General features: G+C 37.5%; 1 protein-coding gene across 2 annotated transcripts in view; it reads left to right on the top strand.

Annotated features, from left to right (window-relative positions):
• Positions 1 to 25944, top strand: part of CDH18 (cadherin 18) — a gene marked incomplete at both ends in the record, with an annotated part of 181198 nt that overhangs the window by 46480 nt on the left and 108774 nt on the right. For both annotated transcript variants that reach the window (XM_081996613.1, XM_081996612.1), the window contains one exon: positions 230 to 349. In XM_081996613.1, coding sequence (XP_081852739.1) covers positions 230 to 349 — 120 coding nt within the window. The remainder of the gene's footprint in view (positions 1 to 229; positions 350 to 25944) is intronic.

The following is a 25944-nucleotide window of genomic DNA, read 5'->3' as shown; positions in this document are numbered from 1 at the left end:
ACATTACATATGCATATATAGAGAGAATAAGAAAAAAGTTTTTTCAAGTGAGTATAAATAGTTTTCCTTAAAAATGTGATAGGATAATAACATACAGATAAAATGTCAGTAATCTCCCAGTTTTAGAATGTGAGGACTGTAGAGGTTTCAAAAATGCATCTAAAAATACTTATATTTGTCAGAAAATTGTATTTATTATCAAGTAACTTTTATTTTCCTGTATGTACAGGTACGTCTGTTCTACAGGTGACAGCCACAGATGCAGATGACCCCACATATGGAAACAGCGCCAGAGTAGTGTACAGTATTCTTCAGGGACAGCCATATTTCTCTGTTGACCCTAAAACAGGCGGGTATTTTATATTTCTGTCAGTGTGATTTGGCTAACGTGTTGTAGTTAACAAAGTCTGGTAGATGAAATACAATTAACAAAATGCAGGTGGGTGGGAATTTTTTTGTTTTAATTCCTGTTATATTCCTTCTCGCTTTAACGCTATGAAATTTAGGAGTTGCTATGTTTTGCTGAGCCTACTGTGTACAGAATTAATTATGCCTCATGCTATGATGTGAGCCATTCAGCCAAACTGGAGTAGCTCTTTTTCACCTTTTCAAGCCTCTGTTTAGGAAGAGACTCAAGTGTGCCTAACACATGATTTTAAATGCTTTGTTTTGCCTGAAGGATAGGCTTGGAAGGATTATTGAATGTGTGCTTCAACACATTACCATAACAAATTAATATTATTCTTGTACTTACAAAACTGCAGTGTTGCCATTTCACTGAAAATTTATTCTGTGATTCAAGAAGTAGAATGAGATGAACTATTTATGCTTAAACTCTATGCATCGCCCTCCTTTTTTTCCACAAAGTGTAAGTTATGTATAATGAATCCAAATTGATTTCTTTAAAGAGAGAAGAAATGTCTTTTGGGGATGGGGGTTGTTACTAGTTTTGGATTTTCTGAAGAGCATTATCTTAAATATTAATATGATGGTATGTTTTTAGTATACATTCACAGTCCTTAATAATGAGGAAATAAAATTTAAGAAAGTACTTTTTTCATCTGAATTTGTACCTGTTTTCCCCTATCTATACCAAAGCTTTAATAATGAGGGGAAAGAATGAAATACAGTGATCCCTGCACTTAACTGTAGGGAAGAATAATAATTTTTTAAATGTGCTGAAGTGATTAAGTGTAGTGTAAGTAGTTTGCATTGTAACGTTTTACATTTTAGTGCCTTTGCTTGTGTACATTAATCTCTTCAGAACTTGGAGACATATGCTTGCTTTATTACAAGAGAAGTGTATCTATGTCATCTCAGCTAGCTTTGAGGTTAGGTCTGCTTTGAGTAGGAGGCTGGACTTGACCCCCAGAAGTCTCTCTCAACCTAAGTTATTCTATAAAATTATGAGCTCACATTAGCAAGACAAAGTACAAAGCCTGACAGGATCATGTTGGAGGCCTATATAAACTGCTGAGAGGCAAACCTGATGCAGGCCTGTTCATACATACTGTGTTTCAGGAACAGCTGCTGGCACACACCTTACCCAGCCATGTGTGAGTACAGTCTGGCAGAATACTGGCTGGTACAGGCTAAAACCCCTCTGGGAACAACTAAGAGGTACGGAAATATCAGTGGTACAGTGCTCTGGCTCTCTCTGCCCTTGTTTTACCTCAAAATACAACCCTGGTCTACATTTCTACTTTTGTTTTAGCACTCTGAGGCAGTGATCTATATTATTTTTATAATGGTACACAACTTGTAGTCTGGAGCTGCTCTTCAGTTAGTGAAGAATCATAATGGATGTTCTCAGTATCGGGTCTGTATCGCAAAAGAAAATAGTGTTGTTATATCACTGTTTGTATGTTTAAAGAAAGCAGATTGGAGTGTATTTTCACTCCCCAAGCCTTAGGGTTTGACAGGGATTTAATGAACTTAAACTGTTTTTAATGTGTATAGAATGTGCAAATGATTCTGAGACCTTGGTCTATTGAAATGGCAAAAGAATAAATACTTAATGAGGTAAGTAGACAGTGAAACAGTGAAAAAACTGGAGAAAGATTTCTGATTTGATAAGTTGTCTTTTTATAATTCCAGAATAACAGTTAATTTAATTTGGCATGATATAATGGGAAGAAGTAGAATATTGGAAATTATGGGAAAGTCTTGAAGAATAAAGTGTTTTACTATGAAATTTCACTTTGAATTTCTAGGTTTTAAGACACTCATTTTCTAAAAACGTCACTCTTCTGAATTTGCAAGCACTTCTGTGACGTGTTTTTCCTAAGGCTTGAATTGTTGTATTCTATCTTAATTATATTTTTTCCAGCAGTTTTCTGAATTTACATTGTTATGCACAAATTTTCTTTACAAGAAAGAAGGGCCAAAACAGGGAAAAAGACAAAGAGAAAGGTCCCAACATTCAATACTGAATGTAGTGTTTGTGAAGCCTGAGGATCTTCTATGGCTATCATTAAAGCTTCTTGGAGCTATCAGATGCAAACATCAGGCTGTTCATAGCTCTAGTGTGAATACTCATCTTCAGAAGTTCTCTGCTTCTACTTTAGTGCTGCCTAAACTTGGTTTTAAACAACTTACTATCTGAAGACTTTAAAATCATGGATTTTTAGGAGCTTAGTGTAGAATAGTTTAAATAGGATTTTAGAATTCATACATCTAAAATTTAATAGTGGGCCAGCACCAAGTTACAAACTTCGAAGTAAAAAAAGCCATGTTCTCGTCAGAAAAACATCTTTGTTAGCTTATCTGAGAAAAGGCTCATCTCTACACAGGAAAGGAGGGCAGAGGTGCAGCGCTGGGAGAGTAAACCCCCTGCCCTAATAGATGCTCGAGCCTGGGCTCACCCCGGGGCTGTCCCAGGACAGCCTCAGCCCCATGGGCCAGGGCTGAAACCCAGCATGAGGAGTCAACAGGAGATGCTGCCCTGACCACCCTTCGTGCTGGAGGAGCTGCTGCCTACAGTGGTATGGGACACACTATTTGGGTGGCGGGAAGAGCATTACGGTATTGTACTAGATTTATCCTGGGATGTTTAGAAGAACCACCGGTGAGGAAAGGGAGCGATTGAGATGGATTAGGGAGGAAAAAAAAAAGGAAAAATAGAGAGAGAAAGGGATAAAAGGGGACGGTCCTGTGTAAAAACAGGCTTTTGCTCAGCACCATTGTCTAGTTGTGCCCTGTGCTTGGTCAGCACAGCCTTTCCTGTTACCTTCTTATCCTCCTGTTTTCCTGAGCAAAGGTACTCTCTGTCTGCATGAGTATGTGTCTGGAGGTTTAAGTGCCAGCAGCTGGAGCTGGGCCATGGGTCAGAGGGTCGTGTGTGTCTGTGGTGGCATCAAAATGAGTGTACAGACCGTGTGCGTATTGCACGGGTGTGAATGTCAGGGTGGGATCACTACCCAGTATCCGGCTGGAGTAGCCAGTGAGTCGGATGAGTGGCTTGTGTGCCAGGTATCCGTGTGGCCAAAAATCTGGCCCAGATACTGGAGAGACCAGAGGGTTCACGAGTCACGCGTTGTAGGGACCCAGAGGTGCAGACTGACGCTGGGCACGACTGTGTGCTCTGGGGGTTGGCTGAGAGCCCTGTTTGCATCTGTGTCTCTCTGTGCACGAGGCAAGGGGAGACCAGGGAGCCAGGAGCCAGTGCCTGGATAGCCTGGGTGTCAAAGCCAGCACCGAGAGCCCGTAATGTATATGAGGGGGTCAGCAGGCATGCAAGGTAACTGGGAGGCTGGAGGGTCCAGGGCCAGTTACTGGGTGTGCTTGGTGTCTAAGGCCTGTTACTGAGGGATCTATAGTGGGTGGGGGCGGGTGGGGGTGCCTGAGTGTGTCCAGGTTTAAAAGGGGATCTGTACCAGCAGCTGGAGGGGAGCTGCAGGCCTTGGACTTGTATGTCCAGGAGCCAGCGAGCGACGAGACTGGGGACCCAGGTGCCAGCTGCCGGATAGACCGAGTGTCTAAGGCGAGTTACAGGAAGGATCCATGTTGAGTACATGTGTGTATTTCCGACTAAACAGTCCTTCCTCCTGATCAGCCAGAGGAGGATGAGGCTGTTTGTGCCATTCATGTTTCAGTGCTGAGTGTTTCTGTCAGCGTGTCGCCCGCTGCAGGTATGTGTGGCCTCTGCGTGTGTGAGCCTCCTGGGAACACACACTCAGCCCACTGCTGCATCTGAATCACAGATTAAAAACAGGGAGCTGCAGCAATCTCACCCCCATCAGGCTATCAGGTTTGGCATCTCCTAACAATCTTTAGTTTTTCAGGTGGCTGGCTCTAGGGCCTGTGTTTTGTTGGTTTGCTTGTTTGATTTTCCCTTGGGATGGAAGAATTGTAAACTCTGTCTGTGTGTAGAAATTTGCTGCAACAATGTTGTTAATAACTGTGTATGTCAGAACTACTCTCCATGCATAACATAAAAGTGTAAGTTTTTCAAAATCTGTTGAATCTGAATGGCTTTCTAGGAAGTGTTTTGCATTTGTGTTTATTAATTACTTTTAGTAATTAGCTGTGGGATGTAATAGTAATTAGCTATGTAATTAGTAATTAGCTGTGGTAGTCTGTGTGGGTTCTTATTTGCTTTCCTCCCCAATTGCAGCAAAATACTGTGTTGAATTTTTATAAATAAGTATGTATTAATAATGCTGATGAAAGAGAGAGAAGAAGTCAATGTCGAGATCCTAGGTGTTTTTGCAAAGATTATGTGTATAGGATTATATGATTTTTTAAGTTAAAATATTCAGGGAACCCCAGAAAACATGAGTCGCTTATCATTTTAGAGTACCATTAACCTCACTGTAAAAATAAAATACTAAAAAATTAAGTTATCAGTGAAGAGTAGAACAAATAATTTATTAGTATTCTTAGTATTTTAATACGATGTGTGTCGTGCCCCCCCACCCAGCAGCTCTGAACATCTTTTGAAATGCCCAAATACACATGAAAACTTTTCCTGGGAGTTTGAGTTACAAATTTAATACGCCACCTTTCCCAAAACATGAGATCTTTTGAGCCATGAACTTGGTGTAGGATCTATCCCTGCTTGTCTCGGGGTCTGGAGAACAAGTCTTACGAGGAGTGGCTGAGGGAACTCGGCTTGTTCAGCCTGGAGAAGAGGAGGCTGAGGGGAGACCATATCGCTCTCTACAACTACCTTAAAGGGGGTAGTGGCAAGGTGGGTGTTGGTCTCTTCTCCCAAGTAGCTAGTGATAGGATGAGAGGAAATGGCCTCAAGTTGCACCTGGGGAGGTTTAGACTAGATATCAGGAAAAATTTCTTTACGAAGAGAGTGGTCAAGCATTGGAACAGGCTGCCCAGGGAGGTGGTGGAGTCACCATCTCTGGAAGTGTTCAAAAAATGTGTGGACGTGGCGCTTCAGGACATGGTTTAGGGAACATGGTGGCATTGGGTTGGTGGTTGGACTTGATGATCTTGAAGGTCCTTTCCAACCTAAGTGATACTGTGATTCTGTGATTCTGTGAATTAATCCATGGAGCATTTGTTCTTTCAAATCACCAGTTATGTAACTGTGATGAAATAACAGATTATAATTCACTGCAGTTTTTAATTGAAATGTAGACATTGGTGGGGTGAGAAACACATTTATCATTGAATTGAATGACTGTGAAAAAAAGATTATATATTTTTATTTATTTGTATTTATAATGATCTGCTGTTACAGCAATAGTATAAATTTCTTAATCATGTGTCAGCTTGGTTTTTTTTTACTTGAAGATATTAAATAGTGCAGAAATATGTATGTCTATTTATGAAAGAACATCACTACGAATTAGTACAGTCTAATTATGAAGTGTGAGAATTGTCAACCTCCCTCTGCTTTCTGTCTTCACAATAATATGAGCAATGGCTTCAAGCATCCTTATAAGAAATAATGTATTCGCTACTTACCTACTTTGCTTCCTAACTAAGAGCACAATACAAATAATAAACATAGTCAATGGCTGAATAGATGCTTCCAAATATAAAGATGTGCCTCATGAACACCAAATGAGCAATCCCTGAAGTTCAAGACATTTGTCCTCATCTGTAACTATTTTTCTTATCCTTTGCTGGAAGTTCTTGGCCATAGTTCATATGGGAATGGCATATTTTGTGGCATTACAATATGTAGAGTGCAATTTTAAGGTTGCATGTGTATTCCTCTGGGAAACAAGTTAAAAAATAATGATTGTTTAGGAAGTTATTCACAGATTTGATACTAGTGAATACTAATACTTTTTTTAAAAAATAATTAATTAAATCTGTTAAAATGAAATTATATTAAGACTTAGGTAATAACTATGGATTTAATGGATTAAGGTCTACCTCATTTCCTTATTTTAGAGAAAATATCTTAAATTGCCATCAAGAGGAATTGCATAGACTTTCCAGTACAAAAAGTAAGGGCACCCTTTGCATGCTTTAGTAGAACAGTCTGTTGTGGTGTCCCAGATAAGAATCTACTTTTGGAGTAGTTAGCTAATTGGAGTAATGCTAAGGAATTTCATGACCCTATGTCTCTGACATACATAGGAAATCATTGTAGTTAGTAAAATCATTTCAGAAATCAAATTCTGTTGCTTACTTGCATGAACACTCTTATTTTTATATTAAGAATTCTCACTTTTTTTTAGTTGAAATATCTTTCTTAGTGACATCTGTTTAAAATAACCATGTTTACTGGGATTAATGATCCTCTGATGGTAGGCAGGCATATTATAGTGTTAACTGGAACTGGACAGTTCTGTGTTTAACTATCTCTTTGCTTCATGCTGAGAGGCTCCAATATAATTTTCATGACCTTATGGGTCTGTAGAAGTATCTTACATAAACTGAATGCTTCTACCCTAAAGGAATACTTTATGATGTCCCACTGCACAACTCTGACACCATAGCTGATTCCCAGGTTCCTGTAGTGCTCTTAAAGTAAACTTAACCTTCTCCATCACAGCTTTTACACATAAGCTCCAAAATTGTTGTTGCCCAATAATTAAATCTTATTAAAAATAGCAAGGGCAACTGCATTAATCATGGAATTTTTCTAATAACACATTCTGTTTGAGTTAGGTGAGGAAATATCTATGGTGAACCTTCAAAATCTCACTTGCACTTGCATTGCAGACCGCTTATTTATAGCTCTTGGTAAAAACTTCAACTTATTTATGTGAACTGTATTCCATATTCAGGTTTTCATATGTTTATTTTCCCTCAAGGAATTTCTGAAATGTTGTAATAGAAATTACATCTCTAGTATATATCATGGCCAAAGTCTACAGTTCGTTGTCGAGAGAATCACTAGAAATTCAGACTCAAAATTTGAAAGAATCTTAACCTCATTCTAATTCTACCAGGTACTGTACAATGCATTCCTACATTCCTGAAGGAACATAAATATGTGCTCCATCTAAAAATAGTTGTGAACACTTGTTTGAGAGTGTCATCTGCTAGCTCTCATCTAAGAGTAATGTAAATATTGTAATGTCCTTTGCTTTGAATTTTACATAAATATTGGATTTTCTACACATACAGTTTTCACACTTCTAAGATAAACTCTGAACAATGGACTCAATTCTCACAGTTTTCTTGTGCGTTCAAAATATTTATATACTATTGCAGTGTTCCCTAGAATTACTCAAAGGATAACGTAGGCCATCAGACAGACGGGCAGAGAGATAGAAGCAGCTGAACAATCCACTGCTTCTTTTAGTTTTCTAAAGGCTCTCTTTTGTTACAGGTGAAGATTTTATGAGGGCATTGGTGCAACTGAAATGTTGTTTAGGCCTTGTTTTCCACCAGCATGGAAACTGCACAAAAGGGTCCTTGCTAATCAAACGTGTACAAAGAGGAGAGGCAAAATGGCATGCGGCAGATGTGTAATAAGGGTAATACCAAAGCAGCATGACTGCTTTGGAGTAAAGATCTCTACAGTCTAGTGCAGTGTTTCTTATGGTGACTGATACTTGCTGGGCCATCATCTTACATGTATACCCTGATGCAATTTTTGCCATCCACCCCCAGAAGCTTTTGTGGTATGCCAGTTGGAGCAGGATTTTGAGGGGCGGAAGGTGGATCAATCACTCGTGCTGACCAGTGTTCTAGCACTGTACTTCCTTTGCTGGTTACCTACCACCACTATCGCTTCCGGCATCAATCATATAGTTAAAAACGACAGGCATAGGAGGCAGAAAAGCAAGGGCAGGCAAAAAGATTGCCTGGTGTTCTAACTTTGTTTTCCCTTTCCTGTGAGATAGTCTGTGTGTATTGGAGATTGATTTCAGAAATAGAGAAGAAACTATTCCTTGGTTGTTCTGCTCGTTTGTTTCTGTGTTTGTTATTCTTTCATCATCTGGTGTTGTGAACAACTACTGTGGACAATCTCTGTTGTCCAGCCACAAGTTATCCTCAGAAGAACCCAACAATTGGCACATGCTTCTGTAACCACTCATTGGCAATTGGCAAGTTCCCAGATCATATTATCATCTTGGCTTCCTAACCAGGACAACTGCAATATGGTAGCTGCATTCCTTTTCTTGGTAGACACTCTTTTTTTTTTTTAAGCTTTCGTGTGTAAATACTCAGCTGTACTTTTACACTTACAATATAATGCCTTGTTATTGTGGGCTAACCCCAGTAGGTAGCTAAGCCACACACAGCTGCTCACTCACTCCCCCACAATAGGATGGGGGAGAAAATGGGAAGGATAAAAGTGAGAAAACTCACGGGTTGAGATAAAGACAGTTTAATAGGTAAAGCAAAAGCCACGCACACAAGCAAAGCAAACCAAGGAATTCATTCACTACTTCCTGTCAGCAGGCAGGTGTTCAGCCATCTCCAAGAAAATAGGGCTCTGTCATGTGTGATGGCTGCTTCGGAAGACAAGTGCTGTAACTCCAAACACCCACCCTTCCTCCTTCTTCCCCCAGCTTTTATTGCTGAGTGTGGTGCGGGATGACCCTTTGGTCAGTTGGGGTCAGCTGTCCCAGCTGTGTCCCCTCCCAACTTCTTGTGCATCCGCAGCCTCCTCACTGGTGGGGCATCATGAGAAGCAGAAAAGTGCTTGATGCTGTGTAAGTACTGCTCAGCAACGCTAAAACATCACTGTGTTATCAACACTGTTTTGATAAAACATCCAAAACATGGCCCCATACTAGCTATGATGAAGAAAATTAACTCTATTCTAGCCAAGGCCAGTACACTGGTGAAGCATTATTTTTATTTGTTCAACCAGATTTAAAGTCCTATGTGAACGCAGTGAGACATACCTGATCATATAATCTGGACTCTGTTGCCGCATCCTTTACAGTCTTTCTTTTAGGTGTAAAATCTGCTCACAGTTGCCAAGTTTTGCTTTTACTTTCTATGGGACATTGGAAAAGGTTCCTAATGATAATGTTTATTAGGTTTGTTTTTCCATCCTTCTAGACATTCACATATTTTCAAATGTAATGAGGATAGTAAAGAGCCTGCTATTTTCTGAAGGTTTAAAATACTCTGCTGTCTATTACAAAAGTTAAAGATTTTGGTGTGAGAAAAACATTACATTGCAAGTGTCTGTAAAATGTCCGTTTTTCCAGAATAGTATTAATTCTATGAACAGGTGATTCTCTCTGTGTCTTTGAACTTTTCACAAGGGGCATATGAACCATTAATTGTAAGTTCTCTGTTTTTAAACAAGGAAGGCTAATGTTCCATCCAAACACAGTGTGGAAATTGGATGTGTGATAAAATGTGTTTAACTTCAGGGAAAGGGAATGAACAAGATTTCAGCCTAAAGCCACAAATACATTACTGTAATTTTTAGCTCAACTGCGATGAGAGCCAGGACACTGACTCAGAAGATTAATGCACTAGACTCTTTAAAGACTCTGCCCCTAAGGACCAGTCCACGTGTTAACAATACTTTTACAGATCAGTCTTTACTATTGTGGAATTAAACAGTGACTTTATTGCCTCTAATTGTGCTAACAGGTGTCCTTTTTTTAGACAACAGGTTACTATTGGCATCTCTAGTTCTACAAAGAAGAATTACTGGGACATTGAATCTTTTTTTTTTTTTCCCCTTAAATTTTTGGCTGGGGGACTGAAACAAAGATACAGAGCAAAGCAATAAGTTGAACTTTGTAGAGGTGCCCTAATTCATACACAGCTCTGCTTCTTGATCCATATTCCCTTTTCCAGTTTAATTTTCCCTTTCACAAGCTGTTGTGGGTATTGGTATTACTGAGGATAATTTCAGAAATGCAGTTAAAGGGTGGCAATGAAAGTTTGCAGTGGCAATGAAAATGAGAGGGATCAATATTGAGGTACCGTTCCAGGAGCCATGTTATCTGTCAGTTTGATAATGCTAAGATGCCTGCTTATGGTTGGAGACATGCTGGTTGTATATTTAGTAAATGGCTTAACTTCTTGTTATTATTAAATGACTTAACTTCTTTTGTCTCTGTTTTATTAATTTTTTTACAAATATACCGTGTTAATAATGCTATTGCTTTAATAGTAAGTTTGAATAAGTTCACATTTTTTCCTTTCATATTTTGAGAAACTACATTTAATTCACGCTGGAGGCTGGAAAAAGACCAGTAGTGGTAGACTTGTGAAAAGGAAATTAGGCATATAGAATTGATTGAGGATACTGTTTCCTTTATTAGTTGCATATAAACATAAATTTTTGTAATGCACACAAATCCTGTGATTTAAAAACATAGCTACTCTCAGAATTAATGGATAATCTACATAATTTACATAGATCAATGCATATGCATGCATCTGGTTTCCTATCAGTATTCATCTTTTAGAACAATGCATACATTTTCATTTACAATCTGAATAAAAGTGGCTGATAACATCTTATCTTGTAATAAACCATACAGAACAACAAACCTAGTACAGTGATAATGCTTTTCCAAAGATTATGTATAAAGACAATGCTTCTCAAGAAATATTGTCCAGCAGAAAAAATTCAACTGCATTTGAAATACCTCCTAAGAAAAACTGAACAAAAGCTTTATAAAATTAACACAAGCACTGTATCTATTGACCATCTACTTAAAAACCAAACAAGCACAAGGTATTTACAAACCAATTTTACACCAGTTTTAAAATACGGTAACAACAAAGGTGACATTTGGGTAACCTGCAATTCAGTTCTTGTCCAGAATAGGAAGGGAAAAAGAAATTACCTCCAGAAACCACCAACAAACCTGTGATCTCTCCAGGAAATTTGACCTTTACCTGCTGTCTGTCAGCATTTGTCCTCCCTTCGATATTTGACTTCACAGCCTTCAAATAGTCACTGCCTGTGTGAATGGGAAACACAAAGCCTGCCAATAAGGTTTCCCAATCTCCTTTCAGTGGTGTCCATCTTTTTTGAAAAAATAATTTTTCGTTCCCTTGCTAACTTTGTCAAGCCCAAGAGCAGCAGCAGAAGTGGTATAGTGGGCTTGGTCTGGTCTTTAAGACTGCAGACAGGTTCTAATCAAACACAGTAATCAGCAAATCTACCTCATGTCTTTGTCTTTATGATTTGCTAGCATATTTGTAAATTTAAAATTTAGGAAAGACTGTAACCAAACTTCACTTCCAGGAGAGGATACTGTTCAGTACTAGTTTCTTTTTACGTATCTTTGCTTACACATGTATTCTGTGACTTAATTGGTGAGTGATAGTAGGAGTTAAGTCTTTTTTTTCCAAGGGTCAGTTTAATCAGCATTTGTCTGTGACCATACCTGGAACTGGAATGTTTACATGACAAAAGCACACAGATATGTTATCAAATCAAAGGCTCTGCCTTACTTGCTCTCTCCAAATTTCCATATAGACTTGCATTCTGCTTGTCAGGGTCCAGTTACAGGACCTCCCGCCCTGCCCATGGCTCAGGACGCCATGTCAGCCCCCTGGGGCTGTTAGCCCCTGCCCAGCGACACCACAGCAGGGCAGGTCTCCACCTCCCCACAGCCCTGCCCAGCCTGGTCCCTGTCCCCAGGGAGGTGCCGGGTGCTGGGGCTGGGGCATCCCCAGTGCCTGCCAGCTGCCCTGCTGCTGGCTGGGGAGGTGGGACAGGCCCTGGCTGCCAGGCCCTGCCATCACCCACCTGGGGGACACCCCGGCGCCTGGCCCCTGGGAGCTGCCAGGCCCTGCCGTGCCCTGACACCGTTGCAAGTGTTGTTGTCAGCGAAGGTCTGTAAGATGGATGTTTTTCTTTTTTTAAACCCATGAGCAAAACCCATCCCTCAGTCAAAAAAAGGTTTTCAAATTCCCAGGCAGTACATATCTTATGCGATATTTTAAACAGTAGATAAAGCCTCTGTCATTGAAAATTGTCACACTAGAAGAGGGAGCAGCAGAGCTCTGTTTGCCACCCATTGCAGAGGAGTGCAGCCTAGTCTGCAGTGTTTAATTTAGGTCCCCAAGTAAGTCCTTTGTTTTCTTTTCACATAGTTTTTTCTTTTTTTTTTTCTTGGTACACATTTCAGTATTAAAGCATGAAATCTTTTATAGTATCTGTGGTCATGATTGCAATATTAACATATTCTAAAGATGCTGTTACTCATCCCTTTTCCTTAGATGGTCCATAAAATTCTCAGTATTCCTGTTACATAGTATCTTGAGAGCATGCTTATGCTGTTTGCAAGGAAAAAATTCAATTCCATCTGTAACTTTGGGGAACGTGTAAAAGTAGAAGCCTTCCTGGAATTTAGTAAAGCACTTGCAGTCCCAGAAGTGCATGTGACCATCATGGGAGCAGTGCTAAGGGAAGAGAGTAGATTAAATGAGGTTTTGCTCTCTTCCAAACTGTTCCTTCAAGAAATATATTTTAGATTAATAGATTGCATCTAAAAGTGTTCAAGCAGAAAGTGCAACAATTCCCTATATATCTAACCAAAATGCAACTTAGGCTTCACTTTACTTGAATGGAGGACAAAAATAAAATGAGAGACTTATCAGCTAAGGCTGTTTCTTTGTGAGAAACCTTTCCTTATGATGAGGTTTTTTTCTAGGTTATTGTCTTCAACATGAAATGGCAAGAACTGATTACACAGTGCAGGTCATTTCACTTGAATGCATTTCCCAAGTCTTGGCTTTAATCCATTTGTAATCAGTTCTGATAAAAAGTTAATATAGGGAAATGGGTTACATCACCTGAGCCAGAAGGTTCTGTAAAAGTAACAGAATCATGAAAAAAACATATGAGTATGTTTACTTGTCTAATCCTTCACATTTACTTAAATATAGTACCCTTTTGTGCTGTAGAGAGGAAGCCTCCATTTTCACAGTGAATGTCTTTATGGTAAATAGCTTACTTTGGAAGAAAAGAAAAAAACCTGCTTTAAATTAGGAAAAGCAGACAAAACTCATTGTGTTGGTTTTTTACAGAACTTTGTTGTCACATATAATGGTCGTTCTGGATATTTTTTATAAGCCTCTGGTTTATTAAATAGATTAGATTTGGTTCAGATGTGATACTATCACCAAAGGATTCTCAATGGTGTTAACAATATATATCAACAATTGCATCATCTGATTCTGAAAAAAAGGACATAAAGTACATACAAAAATTTTTTTGGAAATTACTCAAAAAATTTTGCTTCTAACCTCAAATTTGTGTAGTGTAGCATGTTCTGCAAGAGTTTCAGAATGCTCTGGTAAAACGACAGTGCATTACAAAATGTGTATCTGCAAACTGTTTTGTGTAATCACTGCCATGACAAATGATTAATTGTAGATACATAAATTTCTAATGTAAAAATCTCATCTGTAAACTATCACAAAAGATGAAAGAAGGAAAAAAAAATTGGAAAAATACATTTTTTTCTCAACATGGTAGACTACTGTTACACTACACTATTGTTAATAATTTTAAGATAGTTATACATTAAAGTACGGAAAACATTCATTTCAGATTCAACATGTAGTTTTGTTTGCTTTATTTTGAGGCACCATCTCCTTGTTCAGCTAATATCCTATTAAGTCAGGAAACTAAGAGCAAGTGCAATGTAATACTAAGTGCAGGTGTAGTGTACAATTGAATTCGGCTTGTATAACTGTTTTTAAAATACTGTTTCTTGACATAATTTTGGTCTATTCATCATTCTTGTAAATTCTGTCTTTCCACTTTTCTTCAGGTAGAACCTTCTTTGTCCCTGCTAGTATTTCCATGACAAAGATCTTGCAAGTGGATTTTTTTTTCAGGCTGCTGAAACAAATGAAACATATGTACATAAAATCAACATCTGCTAATGTTAAAAATGTTTGAAACATCCATTTCTGGAGTTGCCTCTTTTCAGAGAAGAGCAGATGCAAAATGAAATCTTAAAAAAATGGAGATTTAAACAAAGATGATGAGACTGTGACATTTTGGTGTGGCTCAAAGAGAGAGTGATACATCTTTACCATCCATGTGCTCCTCTCAGGATGTATTGTTCTTTAAAGGTACAGGAGCTACTAATTTCTTGTTTCTTACAGGAGTGGCTTCCAGGGATAGTAATTTTTCCCTGGCTTATATGTCAGATAGCCATTACCACCTATCTTCTGTTGAAACAAACACTGAAATAAATGGATTTGACTGTACTTGTCTTGGTCAGCTAACTGTACAATAGGTGAGAGACCCACAGGTATCTTTCATTTGAACGCGGTTTAATCTAACTTTGCAGGAATTTTGTCCTCCTCTGAATCGAGACTCACTGGCGAGACGCTCTAACCCCCACAAACCTTAGTTGTGGGGTATCATCTACTGCATTCACCAAGCACCGCATTATGCTGCTTGTCAAAGTCTGTTAAGATTTTTTCCTTCTTGATTCATTTTCGATTAATAATACAACTAACAGCTGTTGCGAGATGACAGCCGCAATGTTGCTGTGTTTTTAATATTTTCTTCCTTTGACTCTGAAGATACTTCCTTTCTGACAGGAGTCCTCAGGGTGAATTTGAAGGCCTTGAAATTAAAAATGATTCATGTAGCTGCTGACACATATTCCTAGGCAGAACCAGAATAACAAATCAAAACCAAATGTCCATTACATTTTCTCTCAAGTCAGCTATTTTACTTAAAAGAGCCTAAATTATTAGCAAAAACTTCATTTTTACTAGGGCTGTAGCACATGGGAAAAGTATAAGAAGTAATAGGTAAAAAAGGAGCTGTGCTTTTAAACTCATGTTCAGTGCTAGGATTTTTTAATCTACTTCACCTTTTCACTGCATTGCTGTCTATTTTATCTATAGTTCTGAATTTTGCACCATTTATGGTATGACACATAACTCCTCCCTGTAGAACATACAAATTGAAGTACTCATTGGCGCAAACATACAGAGGAAAAAATTGTTTTGTTATAGGAGTTAGGACCTGGAAGAATATCCAGCCAGATGTTTTTTTGGTACTTTTAGCTTTTGTGGTACTTTTAGAAGCCAGCCCATAACGTTGGCTGTGCTGCAGGCTGCCTGTGGCTCAGGAGGATATTGGAGCACCTGCTTCTGTAGTGCCATAGTCAGCTCAATTCACTTTATATCTGGGGCCTTCTCCAGGGCTTGCTCAATTTACTTGTACAGAAGGACACTCCAGCATAGTCTGACTCGCCGGTGTCCCCTGCCTGCCTACGTGTTTCGTGTCCTCAGTAACAAGCAGGGGCTGAGGGCAGCTCTGCCACCTTGGGCATTGCTGGGACTCGTGAAGGGACCAGCTAGCCTTTGAACTGGTGTTCCCTGCAGCTGCGGACTGCTGCAGACATGCTCTGCTCACAGACCCTGCCTGGTACATAGTGAACAGAAGAATAGAAACAGGCTTTGTTGGCATTTCTCTTTTTGACTAGTCAAAGTGGAAAGAGACAAACATGTTCGATGATCTTAAAGGTCTTTTCCAACCTAAATGAGTCCATATGATTCTATGTTAGCGTTTCCGTGTGCTGGCCAGTTTCTTATAACATGGACACTGAAACACCCATGCATCAAGTGGCAGGGAAGTCTGTCTGAAGATCACCGGTCCTCATACTCATGGCAAAAAGGGTTTCCTATCTGGTGGCAACCATCGTAGTGCCTGGGCAACATTGTAATGTCAACTGGTTTCACAGGAAGAGCTTCTGATCTTCCACTCAAAATCAGTTTCATATATTTTTAAATTTACAACCACAGCAATATATATATAATTCCATTACTGTTCTGAGAGAATGGCTTAGTGGACCAGAATATAATGATGGCATTGCTACTTTTTCATTGCTCAGTGAGGGGCTACTTCAGTGACTTAGAGATAATACAAGTCAGTTTTAGAAAATCCGATTAAACTCATTTCAAAGACATCTGCTGCTACTATTCAGTGAAATTCATATTAAGCTTCTGAAATCTCACCTTTCTGTACTAAATGAGAAATTACTAAGACAACAGCACAGGCTCTAACTGTACTTTATTGTCTTTATGTGAGGATTTGTTTTCTTTGTTCAAGGGTGTCTTTTTTTCACATTAAAAAGACCAACATATCAGAAAAAAAATCAAGTCTGTCTGAAGTAGAAAGGCATTTTAAAAAAAAAAAAAATCCATATTTTTCTTCCAACCTCTTTTAAAATATCACATGCTAACATATTTAAAGGGTCATTATGTAGTGTTTTTTATTACCCATATAGTTTGAACTGAAAATAACTGATTAGTGCTGAGGATACTTTGAATAACTGTCTTACAAGAAATGGTGAAAAATGACATTTTCATTGTTTTTCTGAATCAAGATGAAATTGTCAGTAATGTGTTTAGTAGGTATAAAGTTCCAACTAGGAAATAATGAAATGAGGCACCTCTGATTCAATATCAAACCTCAGATTTGCAAGAACCACTATTCAGGTTGGTAGTCACAATGTTTTTTAGGCAGTTTCGTGTAAGTTAAGGGATTCCTGTCTAGTCGAAAAGTGATGAAGAACTTTTCCTGCTCAACTGCCTGCCTCACCTCTGCCCCCCAACAAAAGCCACACAAACCTCCTTGTATATGAGGAAACAGCATTTGTCTTTGAAAAACAATTTCTATTGGAAATTTGCAACCAAATTAATATTTTGTCTTTTGAATATATTGGTTTTGCTATTTGTCAGTTTAGAAGACAGCCCTTTTCCATACATATTGATAGTTTATGTTCCATGATTCAGTAACTGTTTATGAAGTAGTCTGTAATAATCTTATTTTTCTATTCTACATATTGGAAATGTGAGTGTAGTACTGAGAACACAACATAAGAAGTAACATGTTAAAAGTTAGAAATTGCAGTTGGTTAGACTGCTGATAACTCTCAGAATTAACTATGTAAAGCACAGATTCTGCTAAGTGGAAGAAAATATTAGCTTTCAGAAGTTTGGGGTTTTTTAATATATTCTGGGCACAGCTGATAGCAATGCCTATAGTTAAGGTTGAGTAACAGTTTCCATTATTTTTTTGCTAGATTTTAATATTTAAGCTGAAGTGATCTTTATGTAGCTGTTGTTATGTCTGGTGATTATGTTAGATCATCAAAAGCAGTTTGTAAGAATGTGACCAGTGACGAAAATGATTTTTTTAGTATTATTTTTTGCATTTTGTAACCATTTCTGTTTTGAAGCGAGAGTGTGGCAATTGGGAGGAAAATATTTCTGGAACTAAAAAGACAGATTTTGTTTTCATAGTAAGGTTACATGAAGTTTTGACAGAGTTCTGAGCCTCTGAAGGACCCCCATTTGCACATGTCCAAAAGCATTTTTAAAAAGATTGTCACTAGATTTGCTGAGTGGGCTCCAGCCGTGCTAAACAGGGCTAAATATAAGCGCTAAGCCATTTTGCTGAAGCTGTATAAGGAAGTAACAACAGTACTGTAATTGTTGTCACTTATTTGACCAGGAAGGAGAAAACGGGGAGTCCCAGTTTTAGTTTTTTACAGACATTTAGTAATTTTGACCTCCAGAGCCTTACTACGGATCTACAAAAGGCTATTGGAAGCCTTCATGGATGACATGACTGAGAAACTGCAGTAGGTCAGCTCTGGAAATCTTGGAGATCTATCTAAGCAATTGGCAGACTCTGCCCAGTATGAACTTGCTCAAAGCTTAAGATGCTCAAAGGATCTCTCCTGCATAGTCAAAGAGAAAAAAGCCAGGAAGGACACTAGTTTAAACCACTTCTTTTTATTTTTCTTAAATAACATCAAAATCTAACCTATTATTTAACTAGCTTTTGCTAATTTTTTCTATAATAATAGAAGTGATAGATATAAAGTGATTGTCTGTGGAAAAATGAGCTGTTTCCATGTAATACTTTGTAAGTCTGTAGACTTCTTATGCAAGTCTATATTATGTGCTCTTCATCAACATATGATGAACTTTTGAATCGCATTACACATTGCTTCCCCTGTCTCCATATTCCTAGAAAGCTGAGGTGCAGTTGTCATTGCATGCCAGCAAAACAAGCTAAGTGATGCTGATGCTGAAATAGAAACTGTTCTTTCTGCAGTAACTTGATTTTGCAAGTATTTCTACCATATAAAAAAATGCTTCATTTGTCTGCAGTTAAATGAAAATAAGTTACCTATGCGTATCTGAACTGGAGCTGCATGTGGACATTCCAGAAAATAACTCTTTTTTTTTCAGTATCAAAAAGAATGCTGCATTTATGAAGGCACACAGGGCAATCGCCTATAGAGATTTAAGATCCTTTATACTAGGATCCTAAAACTTCTAAAGAAATGTTTTGCTTTATAAAAAGAAATTTGCACTATATATGAAAAACAAATGCTTGAATTACTGGTATATTGTAGTGTCTTGGATCCCAGTTTCAGTTAACTTTCCTGTTTGTATCTCCAGTCATTCTGTGCAATACAATATAATGTGATTATAATATCCACTATGAAATCTCTATCTGGAGGTACTGTCTCGAGTGAGATTGTGTGTTTATAGTTATATTCAGCATGATAGAATAAATCAACAAATACATTCAACAACAGCTCTGATTATTAGTAATGCACAATCATAGTTCATGACTTTCATAATCCAGACCTATTTGAACTGGTAGATATATTTTTTTCCCATCTTGTTATTGTTTGTGTGTATTAATTCCTGCAACTTCAAGATAAAGCCCTGATCTTATAAACAGGTGTATGGGTGCTTAGTTTTAATACTAGCCTGTGCCTGCATTGGCTAATGCCCTAACGTATATGAAACAGATTAAGATAATGCAACCAAATTATTTTAACTGTTGCAATCTGGAGTGTAACGCATGTGAACTCCTGCACTTCATACATACACAGAATCCTGAGGTCTTTCCAGGAAAAGGAGAAAAAAATTTTCTTGCACATTGGACTTAGAATTTTCTGCCTTCTTCATTACAAATAGGAAATGAAACACTATGCATGTGTTCATAAAATTAAGAAGCAATGAGATGCAGAAGCATGCAAAAGCCTCAGATACTACCAGAAACAGCATGACCATATTAAAGAATAAAAAGATACTTGGGCAAATTGGAAGGTAGAAAAAACAACTAATGTACTTTTTGAGTAAGTTATTTTCAGGATTGCAAGAACAAAAACTGTTTTCAGTGTGATGTTGAAGAGGAATAAGAATTATCTTGGGGATAGATTCAATCTGTGTATATTTCAGGTGTCTGCATTAAAAAATGGAATTATAAGAAACTGTGAAAAAAAATACCGCATTAGTCTAGGCAAGACAAAGTGAAATAACGAATAATGATCTTAGCTGAAGTAGAACTGAAGTATTTCATTATAATAACTATAATTTGTTGGTCTGTGAGTCTAGAGACACATTCCCTTAGGATTGTTTTTACGTAAGCAATACTTATCTTTGAAATTTATATTCTTTTCTTTTCCTCTTTTTTTTTTTTTTAAACCATATACCCTTGCAGAAATCTTGCCTGTCAGATCTGGTACAAAGAAAAAAGTGATTGGAACCGAAAATTTTGTTGTCACTGTTTCTGGGTTTCCTCACTTAGGGTCATGAAGTGGGCTGTGGGTCACACCAAATGTTCTGGTGTCTTATTTTCTGACATACTCTTACTATCTGATGACTGGAAGTACATTTAATACATAGCCAGAATCCAGGCACTCCTTTTTCATTACTACTGTGTGAGTGGATACTATTGTGTTGGTTGTGTAACATGGGTTGGCCCATGAAATCTTCCATCATTTTAATGCAGACACTTACCTTATACGTCATTGTTGACAATTCCAGTACATTTTTTGTTGAGAAAGTTATATAGATTCTCCCCTTTTCTGCCATTAGTAATTCAAATGTTATATCTCCAGAATTGTTCTTAGGTGGACATGACATTCACTTGTCTATAATGTCACCACAGAGATGGTGATGAACACTTACATACTTTTTCACATTTCAGAATTTCATGAAATGTTTCAGTATGGTTGGATGATACAGTAGATTGCATAAACGATGTCTTAACTAGGTAGAGATTTTGTCTGACATTTTAAAAACACACTGATTATTGATTTATTGGAAAATAAGTTAGTACATCACCATTCTCATTTACTGTCAATTTTGTGGTTTTCTGTGTCAAATACAAAATCATTTTATTATTCTTGCACTAAAAATAATTGACTTGGTTTCCTTCCTGCATGGACAAATAGGAAAAAACCCCACACTGCTAATAAAGCCAATGGAATCATGCCAGTGTATCATAAGTAGAGTCTAAGTATTCTGATTTTACAGTGTTTGCTCTTAATTATTCATGGTACATACATTCCAGTAAATCCTTGTGTCCACTATCATCTTTCTCATTCATTTTTTATGTTAATAGTAGGTCATTTCATCTTAGGACTCTTCTTAGTGAGAATGGTGAATGTCTGGTAGTCTTATAAATCTCATAACACCAATGAAAAACAATTAACAGCTTGGATTTTCAGAGGTTTTTTATAGTTTAATATGGAGATACATGTGCCTTTACCTTGCCACTTCATTAATTGTTAACGCACTAATGTAAAGAAGTAAATAATGTTGTGTTTGAACTTTTGCCAAATTATCTTTACGTAACAGAGGATGCATTTGGTATTGACACCTGTAACATGATGAAATCTTCCCTTCTGCTGTGGAGCGCTTTGATCCTCAGTGATTTTACCTGCTGTCATTGCATGTTGATGAAGAAACCTTATTATTTTGGAGTGTGCATACAGGGCAGGGGTAGGCAGGGGGATGTCATACTGACAAACTCATGTCTTATGTGTTAAATAATAAGTATTGCACCAGTATGAATCAGAGCTGAATCAAACATTTTCTCTCAGCCATAAACCCATGTCACTTTTGAAATACTGTGCAAATACCAAATACAGAATTGTGGCTACAGATGTTTTCCAGAGAACTGCTCTTTCTGCTGCTGTTGGAGAGTGGAATAGCACATACTTTTTTTTTTTTTTTTTATTTTCCTGTTTAGTGTAGCAGTTTCAGATGTTTGTGTATAGGGGTGAAACCCAGCACAGGAGGTGTATTCAGTAATTAGTTCAGTGCCACTGTGGCTCTTTGCTATTCCAGATGACATTACTGCAGTATTATAGCTTGGAAAATATGTAGATCTTCTGAAAAGTGCAGGTGCACCGCTCTCTGACCCTTTCTTGGCCATAATCTGTAAACCATTCAAAGGCAGGGTTTTGTTTGCTTGCTTAGAATGTGGTGTTTGTATATCAAAAATGAACTTATGATCAGATGTTCTGTAGAAATGTATGGAAAAAAATTAAAAGTTTGAAATGTTACTTACATAGACATTGCTGACAATTTCATACTTAAGACTGGCTTGGGAGTTGCTGTTTGAAGTGAAATTATAGTTGAGAATAAAATGTCACTGCTTTTGCTGGGGGGGGGAGAGATTTGTAGTTTTGTTTTTATTCTCCCCCACCAAAAAAAAGTTAGTGCTTAATGATTTGGAGGCAAAATTACTTTCTTTTAAAGTACTATCCTTTTGTATATATAGATCTATGGATGCCATCTGGCCACCAGACTGTAGCAGTTCAGAATATCATTTCAGGTTCCCATAGAGGTGTTAGCATACCCCACTGCCTCCTGAGTAATTAGATGAATGGATGAGTGCATGGTTTAGATTATTCTTTCCTTAACTAAGGTTTGTCTATCTTTTTTACTTGCCACGTTAGTGGGAAGTGTACTTATGTGTCTCTAAATGAATAAAGTGTATATTCTAAAATATATTCTGAAATATATACAATATATAAGTATATACATAGACACAGAGAGTAAAGCTGTGAAGGAAAGATAATATTACTTTTAAGTAATCATTTTTGAAGTAGAACTGTCTGTTTGATGTAGCATATTTGCATTTTCAGTTCTCTTAAGGTCAGTTTTGGCTCCCAGCCTCACTGTAGAGAAAATAACATTAATATCAAGAAAAATGAGTTACATACTGGTACACAGTTGTTTAAATTCTCCTTCCATTGAAATCAGTGGATATTTTCAATAATGTGAAATAAAATTATTGTCATTTAACTATTAAGTGATGGAGAAAAAATGTAGAAAAGAGGCTGACTGAATGTTTTTGAGCTATTATACTTGACAGCCTGACTGTTTTGTTATTTGATTTAGCTACAATTTTGCTTGATTTTGAAAAATATTCCTTGCAATTAATGCCAAAGGAAGGACCTAAATACTTTTTTCACTTGAATAGACTGTGTCTCTGTTTAGCTTCTCAGAATTATATCAGCAGAGTGTAGGCATCCATGAAACCACAAGACATTTTATATGATCTTGAAAAAGATTAGTCCTTTCAATGTTGGTAATTTAGGCTTTAGAGAATAATTTGTTTATTTTGTTTGACTTACAGATTAGGTGGGAAAAGGGTGGAAGAAATTTATGTCAAACTGATTTTTTTTTAATAGCATCCTTCAGTAAAGACAAAACTGGGGAAAAAAAAAGAAGTAACATATTTTTTGTTCAATCATTTGTTCAGAGCCAGTGAAAACAAAGTATGTAATTTTGCCATTTTCAGAATGAAAAAAATTGAGAAATTTAAGACTGGTTTTACAAAGCCAGTAGAAAGATGCTGATTTCATTGTCTATTTTATCTAATGTACAAATATGTAGGAGATGGAGTTTAATATTTTCGATTGGCTGGGTTGTTTGAGCCTGTAGTTCCTACATGAAGAATGCCATAGGTGTGTGTGCTGGCTTTGGCTGGTATAGAGTTAATTCTCTTCACAGGAGCTAGCATGTGGCTGTGTTTTGGATTTGTGCTGAAAACAGTGTTGATAACACAGGGATGTTTTTGTTACTGCTGAGCAGCTCTTACACAGAGTCAAGGGCTTTACTGCTTCTGGCACCACCCCACCGAGCAGGCTGGGGGTGCACAAAGAGTTGGGAGGGGAGACAGCCAGGACAGCTGACCCCAACTGACCAAAGGGACATTCCGTACCATATGACATCATGCTCAGCATATAGAGCTGGGGGAAGAAGGAGGAAGTGGGGGCGTTTGGAGTTACAGCACTTGTATTCCCAAGCAGCCATTGCGCGTGCTGGAGCCCTGCTTCCCTGGAGATGGCTGAACACCTGCCTGCCCATGGGGAGTGGTGAATGAATTCCTTGTTTTGCTTTGTTCGTGTGCACAACTTTTGCTTTACTTATTAAACTGTCTTTATATCAACCCATGAGTTTTCTCACTTTTCTCTTTCCCGTTCTCTCCCCCATCCTATTGTGGGGGGAGTGCACGAGCAGCTGTGTGGTACCTAATTGCCAGCTGGGGTTAAACTACGACAGTATGCCTAGATTAGTATTGTTTAGTTGCACTTTCCGTTTGAAAAAATGGAAGCCGGCATGATTATATTGGCCAGAAATGAAGGAAAATTTTCTGCAGTGTAATATTTTGGTTTAGGCATTATAAAATACTTCATTTTGATACCTTCAGAAAGAAAATGTTGAATTCTATTTTGAAATCAATTTGTCTAAATGTTGTTTTACTAAAGTTTATTTGCTGTTTTAATTGATTTACCAGGCTGAAGTAGCATGGCATTTTAAGGTTTCTTGATTTATAAGCTGGTGTTTGGTTTTTTTTAATTCTAATTTTTTTTTTTTTTAATCTAAACCATGTCCTTTTCCTTTGCTCCAAGTTTTGGCTGCATTTCTTACAGGAACTACAGGCATCTGTATTTGTTCAAACACTTCCTGAATAATGTTGCTTGTTACTGTGAAAGCTTTGGTAAATTTCCATGCTAAAAACTGAGAAATTGTGATTATCTTTGATATATTAATCATGTTTTTGATTTATAAGGCCATTTTGAATGTGTAGGTTCCAATATTATTAGTGTTCTTTTAAGATCCTTTTACATTGCCATATATAAGACCTGCTTTCGTATTACATTCCTTATCTCAGACTATACCAGTGTGGAATGTCACATGCCAAAAAAGGGAGGTGAGACACAGAACAGTTGAGCAGAAACCTGTCCTCATGCTGGAACTTTTTATTATTGTTAGAGTGGGTATGTGCCATATTTTTTATATTCAGAAAGAGTAGCCAATCTTCTAATATTAATTAAATTTACAATATTTGCAATTAAAATTAACAGTTTGATAGAAATGTTTTAAATTACTGAAAACAACACTGAAACAAGTAGAAAGGTATTAATAATTTATTTGACACCACTTACCACAACAATGATACAGGAAATTGGAAAAGTTTTTTTTTTTAAACAGAAATTAAAAAAGAAATTAAAAAATACCATGACATGGAACTGCAAATTTACTTATTTTTAAAGCCTTCCATCTGCACATGTTCTCTTTATTTGGAAACTACATTTACTTTGTATCCTTAATGGAACTGTTTTCCAATGGATAACACTTGTCACTTTTCAGAATATCGTTCCTTGAAAATATATCCTCAGATAAAACATTTCTTCTGAAAAGTTAGCCTCAGGCCACGTAAAAGAAATCACACACCTGGGGAAGTGGGAGCGTGAAAACTGCTGAAGGAAAAGGAGTAAACTGTGGGCAAAGGAAGGAGGCAGGGTGCAGAGTATAAAGATGAATACTATAGAAGAGAGAGGAGTCCAAGGTTATTGCCATTCACATTACCTTCATCATGCTTTAAACATACACCGCTGCAGAACTGCAGTTGGTTTGCTCATTTAAATTAAATAGAGAAGTCAAGGTACAAGAAAACCGTAATTCACATACAGCTTTGTGAAATCAAGTATTTCTGAGTTTGTGAACAGATTAAACTCAGATGTTTAGACAAGTGTGTAGTTTAATAAAGGAATGTGGAGCTTTGCATTTATAATGCTATCATACCTGTAGTATGGAATCAGTTTTTCTGGTGGTTTATTGGGGGTTACCATGGCTAGTTCCTCAGGTACACAAATACTCTCTAATTGTGTGTTGTGATTGTGTTAAAAGGTGAAGACAAACAGAGCCCAGGCTGTAAATCAAATGCATGACATAAACTCTTGCGTTACAAAAAGAGGGAAAGAGAAAGAGAAAGGGAAGGAGAATGGGAAAGGGAAAGGGAAATGGGAAGGGGAAAGGGAAAGGAAAAGGAAAAGAAAAAGGAAGGGAAAAAGGAAAAGGAAAAGGAGAAAACCCAACAAATACATCCAGAGAGAACATGTTGGGCATTTTCCCTGGGAAAAGAAAATTATTCTTAGTGGTAATACCCAGATGATGTGATGACATCACTCAGTTGATGTGAATCAGGATACGTACACTGATGTCTGAATAAATAACTGGCACCCAATCTGATACGGCTACCTGTATGTCGGTCTTGTATGGAGAACTCCATAGCTGGATGCAGTACTCCATAAACTAGTCATTTATGGAGTCGTCATAAACTAGTAAATGACTAGTAACCAAATCATCATAAACTAGTGTTTATTCTTTATAATACAGTCATAAACTGACATACTTAATTTGCAGCATTTCTTAACTTCTGTCATTAACCCATTTTCAGGACTGCAGAATGAGAGGAATCCTAAGATTTTGCTGCAT

The sequence above is a fragment of the Phaethon aethereus genome (assembly GCF_964289735.1).
Source record: "Phaethon aethereus genome assembly, chromosome: 2".
Classification (NCBI taxonomy): Eukaryota; Metazoa; Chordata; class Aves; order Phaethontiformes; family Phaethontidae; genus Phaethon; species Phaethon aethereus.
This window is presented reverse-complemented; position numbering and strand designations above follow the sequence as displayed.